General features: G+C 40.6%; 1 protein-coding gene across 1 annotated transcript; it reads left to right on the top strand.

Moving 5' to 3' along the window:
* Positions 1 to 6,362: 6,362 nt before the first annotated feature.
* LOC109261295 (olfactory receptor 56A4) lies at positions 6,363 to 7,364 on the top strand. Its single transcript, XM_019439860.2, has one exon. It carries the CDS (start codon positions 6,423 to 6,425, stop codon positions 7,362 to 7,364), a length of 942 nt encoding a protein of 313 aa, XP_019295405.2. The 5' UTR covers positions 6,363 to 6,422.
* The last annotated feature ends 508 nt before the right edge of the window (positions 7,365 to 7,872 follow it).

Below are 7,872 nucleotides of genomic sequence, written 5' to 3'. Positions count from 1 at the left end.
TGTTCCTCTGTCACCTCCTCCATGGAGTTATAGGGCTGAGGAGAGTTTACTCACTTCTTCCCCTCAGGTGCATCCGTATAAATTTTCCCTGAGAAGATTCTCATCATGCAGTTTCCTTACCCTTCTTTTCCCAGAGCTTCTTTATTTAGACTCCCCAAGAGCCCCCTGCCCTTACTTTATTGAAAATGCCGAATTAAGCCTTTTACAATACGTTCTCTTGGGAAATAGACCATAGGGCCTGAGGGCCCAAGTGTTTAACAAGGGCACCACCTCTGGTGAGCAATGGAAAGAGAGGGGGCACAGTGGAGCCAGAGTTCATAAAACCAGCCTCCAGAACTCATGGAGGGGTCAGTTTAGTGCTTTCTCTGGCAGCCAGAAACAGCAGCAGTGCAGCTTTCTGAAACTGGTGAGTCTCAAGCTGGACCAAGCAGGAAAATTGTGAGGAAGGAGATCATGAGAGGAGAGAGAAATCCAGGAACCTAGTACATAAAGGAAAAGGAACTCTTTCAATAGGGCCTGGTGTACATGCTGACCCTGCTAAGATGCTTAGATCTGGTGTAAGGCTGAGTGGCAGGGAGTGACCTCATGCTGTTATTTCATTCAGGGATGAGGCTGATTCATTTTGTGTTCATAAAGGTTTGCAAACTTCCATAGACTCCAAGGCCCCCTCCCATACCATGGCTGGGTGACCAAGGTCCTGTGCCTGGCTGGGTGAGAATCTTCCTTTCTGTCCTTGTCTAAATTCATCTATGAGTCAAGGTGGTCACTCCATTTTCCAGTCTTGGCTTGAGTCTTCTCTTGTAATTTTGTTTATTCAAGACTTGCCTGACCTTTGTAGACTGTCAGTGTATCATCATCACAGACCATGTTTGGTCAATAGTACTTAGCACAAGGATCACCCCTTTGTAAATGTCAGTCCATCAGTACTGGAACTGGATACTGAATATCAGAACAATGTCCCAGATGCCCAACAAGTCCTCATTGCTCACATTAGGAGGCCTCAGTTTCACTGAGGAGAATACAGAAAGAGAGGAAAAATGGTCCCAGCTCTTATGGAATTTACTAAAACAGAGCCAAAAGTATATTGCTACCTGGGAGAAAATACCAGTGTTATAGGAGGTCTGAAAAGGACATTTTTCCCTGTATCACTAAAAGGTGCTTGGCGACATTCTGGACTCCAGTCTCTCTGCCTGCTCATCCTTTCTTACACTAAATCCTGTAGTTCTCCCCACACCTCAAATACATCCTTCTTCTCCACCTACATGGCCTGCATTCAGATCTTCATCACTTTTCCTTTGTACTGTTCAGGACTCTCTGAAAGCCTCCCTCCCTGCTGTGTGATTCCCTGTGTCCCATCTACAGCACATCACTTCCCTGTTTCAAGTTCTCTGGGCCTCCTTACAGTGTATGTGATAATGCCTGCCCTCAGGTGGACCTCACAGAGCTGCCCCTGCACACCTTAACCATGTCTCCTGACCCTCTGCTCTCCTGCTTGCTTCCCCCAAAGAACTTAGGATCTATCACCCCCTAGCACCTCACCACCAATCATACTGATCATCCACATTGATGTTTCTTCTCTTACCATTCCCTACACAGAGAGTCCTTCTTCTCCCCCAGGTGGATTTGCCTCATTTTTGTATCCTTCTCTGATGCTCTCAACTCCTTGTGTCTCTGGGCCTAACATGACTTCAGGAGATCATAGCCCCATTTTCTCCCCACAACACCTGAAGTTAAATATCATTTTTCCATTTCATAAATGAAGAATGTATGTATCATAGAGTTTAAATAGCTCATACAATGAGCATAAGAGCCAGACTTGGAATTCACTTGTCAGAGGCCAACTTTTCAACCATATCACTTGCTTCATTCTTCTCTTCCCACTGTTTGTACGATCAACTTTTTTAAAAAGTTTACTTATTTATTTAGAGAGAGAGCAAAAAAGCACAAGCAGGGGAGGGACAGAGAGAGATGGAGAGAATCCCAAGCAGGCTCTGCACTGTCAGCACGGAGCCTAATATGGGGCTTGAACTGACAAACCACAAGATCATGACCTGAGCCAAAACCAAGAGTTGGACACTCAACCAACTGAACCACCCAGGCACCCCAGATCAACTTTATTAGAGCCACAACTATACTGTTTTATAAGTGCTCTTAAGTCAATTTTCCTCTATTACTTAAGCTCTCAGAAAATACCTGTATTGCTTAATCTATGTGGTACATTTGTATGCCTAACATTATAATCAGGTACCAACAAAGCACTGACTGATTTCTTGCTTATTAAATAGATCAAGTCACTGAGGATCCAGAACTTGAGGTTATTGGAAACCAGAAGTCCTTCCAAAAAAGTGGGTATGTTTTCTGTCTTATTATTTCTCTAATTCATAATGAAGGTCATCTTCCTGGTTACATATGTAAGTATATGAAAGAGCTAACCCCACCCCAGTTAGAACTCCTGAATCCTTGATTCGTCTTGCAGATCTACAATGGGTAGAAAGGTGTGTGTGTGCATGCGTGCATGCGTGCGTGCGTGTGTGTGTGTGTGTGTGTGTGTGTGTGTTTGTGTGTGAGAATAATCTGTATTTGGAAAATCTGGGATATTCAAAGTGAAAGTCCTTAGATCAAATCAATACCTTCATTATCTTCTCTAGCAATAGAGAAGATACTTCACTCTCATAGAAATGGGATAGGTAAGCAGGATCAGTAATCCCAACTATGCTAATTATTTGCTTCCTGAGCTCCCTCTCTCATCCTGCCATGACTCCCCAACTCTTTTCTACTTGTTTGGCTATGACAGCCCTTACTGTCACCTTTCTTAGTACTTGGCCACTTAGCTCTTTGTTTAGTAGTGAGGGAAAAAAGACAGTTGCCAACAAAAACAACAAACAACAACAACAAACAACAAGAATCAAAGCAGATGAGTTTATAGAACATAGATCCCACATGCTAGGATAATTGGATCTGAGCCAATTATCACAGATAATTCTGCTTACCATGTAAAAAATTCCTACATAGGTTTATATGCCTAAAACTGACTTATTGGCTAGCTTCTATTTTCTACCTTTGGTGAACTTCAACTATTTTGAATACTTTTCCTAAAGACACGTAGCTCTGTTTCTCAAAGATGTCTTTTATATGACAGTTATGGTCTCATTAGCATCTTTTTTTAAAATTAATTTTTTATTTGAGTATAGTTGACATAGAATGTTACATTAACTTTAAGTGTACAACATAGTGATTCCACAAATTTAAAATCATGCAGTACTTACCACAAGTATAGTTACCATATCACTGGAAGCCTGTTATCTCCCACTCCCTTTCAGCCATTTTTGCCCATCTCCCACCCTTTTCCCCATGCAGCAACCATTAGTTGTACTCTGTGTTTACAAAAAATATATTATTATATGTATTGTATGCATGTATATTGCATTTTACTTACAATGTGCATATTACATATTATGTATTTACATATGTATGTACAATATATGTTGTTCATTTGGGGCCATTGTTAAAACGGAACAGAAAGAACTCATTTTCAGGATGCCAACCCAAAAATATTGGCTGCCATATTTTTAATAGCAAGACTGATGATGCCTGTTAAGACACAAAGCAAGTGAAGAAAATGTTTGGCTTTCTAAAGACTAGGATACCTGGAAAGTAACACCATTTTGTACAAAACAGAACAAAAAGAACTTTCCACTGACCTCCAAAAGTATCCATGAACACAGATAATTTCCTCCTACTTTAGTGGGAAAAGCATTTCTCCTCTAGGCAACAGGATACTTTCTCTCACCCTGTAATAGAAAACAATGATGGGTATGACTGTTTTTTTTGTTTTGTTTTGAGTATTCTGTAAAAGATCCAACATCATTTTTTTTATTCTGCTTTGTTTCATTACCAAACTACTTAACCCAAGGCATACAGATTTTTTTTTTAATTTTTTCAATGTTTATTAATTTTTAAAAGAGAGAGAGAGAGTGGGGGAAGGGCAAAGAGAGAGGGAGACACAGAATCTGAAGCAAGCACCAGGCTCTGAGCTATCAGCACAGAACCCTTTTCAGGGCTCAAACTCACAAGCTGTGAGATCATGACCTGAGCCAAAGTCACTGACTGAGCCAACTAGGCAGCCCAAGGCCTACAGTTTTGCCATGTGGATAATACTTATCCTTTTTATTTTCCAGTATAGACATTTTCTTCTGTGAATAGAGGAGTGGAAGAAGCTAGAATAAAAGTCCTTGTTTATGCTATTGAATTAACTCCCCCCATTCTCTCTAGAAACTTACTCTATCAAATATTTCCATTTTCTCTTAAATCTACAAAATCTACTTGAAAATTCTTATCAGTCTAAGTTTTAGATTTTAAGTCATTATTAGGTTTTCTTCAATTATTTTATATGCTAATACCTCTTTAACCTTATTTTTTAATGCAAATACATCTTCATTTGCATACTTGAATTTCCTACTGAATTCCAGGAATATTGTATTTTCAATGATAGCTTAAAATCTCTACCTGTATATTTTGCAAATATCTCCTGCATAACAATTCAAATATAAATTCATATTCTTATTCTGAAAACTCTATCCTTTTTTCCCATTCCTTTTTCTAATTTTGTAATAAAGATTTTATTTTTTCTGTCACTCAAGTTCAAAAACATAAAGTCATTGTGACTCAAGATTCAAGACCTTGTTTCATTCATCTTTCTTCAGTTTGTTACATATCAACTTGCCCAATAGTGATCAGTAAGTACACATTTGGGCAATTTTTGAATAATGAATACTCTAATGTCTTTCTTTACTCATCCCCTACATGTAATTCTTACTGATTCTGATTTTGAAATGTTTGTCCAATCCATTGTTTCTTGTCCATCCTGAAACAAGGAATGGCTCTTTGTATAAAGGAAAGATCACTATCCAAGGAGCAGGTAGGTGGTTAGTGCAATTTCAGCAATACAGGACAACTCAGAGGACTCTATTGACTCAAAGAATAGAGCAGAAAGTGGCCTCCAAAATGATCCATGATGCTCTTGGCCTAGTCTTTGTCAGAGTGAATCCTCCAAACCTGGACTCTCTCAGAGTGGGAAAAGAGTTAACAGTGCATCAGTCAAGGCCCCATGATTAGAGTATCTCACCTTTGGATAGAATTCCTATGACAGGTTAGTTTATAGCCTGACTATATATCGAGGGATCCCAGAGTCCTTCTAGAATAGTGCAAGTCAAGGAACCCTCATGAGTGAGCTGAAAATAACACCACACTATTCAATGCTCCAGGCATAAAATGGCAGCTACTCTTAGTCCCAAACTCTGGATGTTGCTGCAGTCTCCAGGCCTCTCTCAACTACCTGCCCAGGCTAACAAGATACTTCTCCTACTTTCTAAGTTTCAAAATGTGTTCCTCTTTTGGACTCCTTCAAAGACTTGTTTTCTCTTTTATTTAAAAAACTGTCATAGCACTTATAATTTTTTAAACTTTTTGTTCACATTCCAATACACTTAACATATAGTGTTATATTAGTTTCAGATGTACAATATGGTGATTCAATAATTTCATACATCACCTGGTGCTCATCACCACATGTGCACTCTTTAATCTCCATCACCTATTTAACCCAGAACTTACAATTTTTATATCCTCCTGGTGTACCCCTAATTACTGACTGTCTCTGTCACCAGAACATAAAATGCAGTCTCATCTAAAGGATCCAAACCAAAGAAAACACTCAAAACTTCCAAAGACAAACAATAGCAAATAATCCAGTGAGACAGTGATATATACTATGCCTTAGAATAAAATCTCCTTTGGGGCAGTAAGAAATTATTGCTGTTGGGTGCAGTCAAGAATGCTTTACCTCTAATTCAATTATTTCCTGAATAAAAGTAAGGAACCCTGACAAGCCCTGTCCATGTCTATAGAGGCTTCTCTAGGACCTCCACATAGTCAGTGAAATATAGTTATTCCTTGTAAACTCTGAGGGAAGGTAGGACTTAGTTAATTGTGCTTGTTGAAGCTACATAATGTGTGGAGGCTGGAAGCAGAAACTCCAGTCAGACTCTTGTCACCGTCCTGATCTCACCACTTAAACTATTTGCCAGTTTTGATTAAACTACTCTGCTCCTCTTTGCCTGTATCCTTTCATTATCTGTGAAATTAAGATAACAGTATTAATTACTCTCAAGATTTTTTGTAAAGGATGAAATAAGATAATAATTATAAAGCATTCGGCTTAGAGTTGGCACATAGCAAGTGTTCAGTTAAATGTCAGCAATGATTGATGATGATGATGATGATTTGAAAAGTTCATTGAGACAGGTTAAGTGTCCCAATGGAAACCTGAGTTTTACAACATCTAGAACACATAATTTTTGTTAATATATTTTGTCCTACATTTGTAGGAACTCTGGATTTCCAGAGTGATCAGGACACTTTACATGGCCTCACCCAGCAACTACTCCACTGCTCCAGTCTCCGAATTCCTCCTCATCTGCTTCCCTAACTACCAGAGTTGGCAGCATTGGTTGTCTCTGCCCCTCAGCCTCCTTTTCCTCCTGGCCATGGGGGCCAATGCCACCCTCCTGCTCACTATCCAGCTGGAGGCCTCTCTGCACGAGCCCGTGTACTACCTGCTCAGCCTCCTCTCCCTGCTGGACATCGTGCTCTGCCTGACTGTCATCCCCAAGGTCCTGGCCATCTTCTGGTTTGACCTCAGGTCCATCAGCTTCTCTGCCTGCTTCCTCCAGATGTTCATCATGAACAGTTTCTTGACCATGGAGTCTTGTACATTCATGGTCATGGCCTATGACCGCTATGTGGCCATTTGCCACCCACTACGATACCCATCCATGATCACCGACCATTTTGTGGTTAGAGCTACCATATTTGTTGTGGCCCGGAATGGCCTCTTTTCTCTTCCTGTTCCTGTCCTGTCTTCTCGACTCACATACTGTGCAGAGAACACCATCAAGAACTGCATCTGCACTAACCTGTCTGTGTCCAAACTCTCCTGTGATGACATCACCTTCAACCGGCTCTACCAGTTTGTGGCAGGCTGGACCCTCCTGGGCTCTGACCTCATCCTTATTGTTCTCTCCTACTCCTTCATCCTGAAAGCTGTGCTAAGGATCAAGGCTGAGGGTGCTGCGGCCAAGGCCCTGAGCACATGCGGTTCCCACTTCATCCTCATCCTCTTCTTCAGCACCGTCCTGCTGGTTCTGGTCATCACTAACCTGGCCAGGAAGAGAATTCCCCCAGATGTCCCCATCCTGCTCAATATCCTGCACCACCTCATCCCCCCAGCTCTGAACCCCATTGTTTATGGTGTGAGGACCAAAGAGATCAAGCAGGGAATCCAGAAGTTACTGAGGAGGTTGTAAGAGGTAAAAAGGATCAGATCCACCTTTGGAATTGCTAATAAAAGTCAGCAATTATTTTCATGTTGGAAGGGAAATTTCATTTTTCAATCCTGGAATGAGTTCTGATTCTCTTTTTTCTTGGTATATCAGACAGCAATGAAAACTTTCTTCTGTGAATCCTTTTTCCTGTTGCTTCAAAGGAAGTCTTCCTTGCCTGGATTCTGTGGTAACTTGGGAATTTTCCCTGACTACTCCTTATCTGAGGGTCTTGCCAAGCCTTAGCCAAGTGGAACTGGATTACAGTGGGAGTGTTTGGCAATTAAAGAAACAAACTTTATACTTAAAGAGATCTGCATATCCCCTAGATGCCTCTCCTGCCTTCTGTTTCAGACATGGCTTTTGTGTTATGGGGGTTGATTGGGTGGAAGTACATGTTACCCCAGAACTTTGGCTCTTGAGGTTGAAAGTTTTACTCTGGACATTCTTTTTCTAAAAAGGTGTTTATTTGTTTGTTTACATTTATTTTATT

The sequence above is a fragment of the Panthera pardus genome, unplaced genomic scaffold (genome assembly GCF_024362965.1).
Source record: "Panthera pardus isolate Hobbes unplaced genomic scaffold, ASM2436296v1 HiC_scaffold_12, whole genome shotgun sequence".
Classification (NCBI taxonomy): Eukaryota; Metazoa; Chordata; class Mammalia; order Carnivora; family Felidae; genus Panthera; species Panthera pardus.
The sequence above is the reverse complement of the archived record's forward strand: the minus strand, read 5'-3'. Positions and strand labels throughout refer to the sequence as shown.

Excerpts from the sequence above, each read along its gene's own strand:
- LOC109261295 (XM_019439860.2), top strand. The coding sequence starts at position 6,423 with ATGGCCTCACCCAGCAACTACTCCACTGCTCCAGTCTCCGAATTCCTC.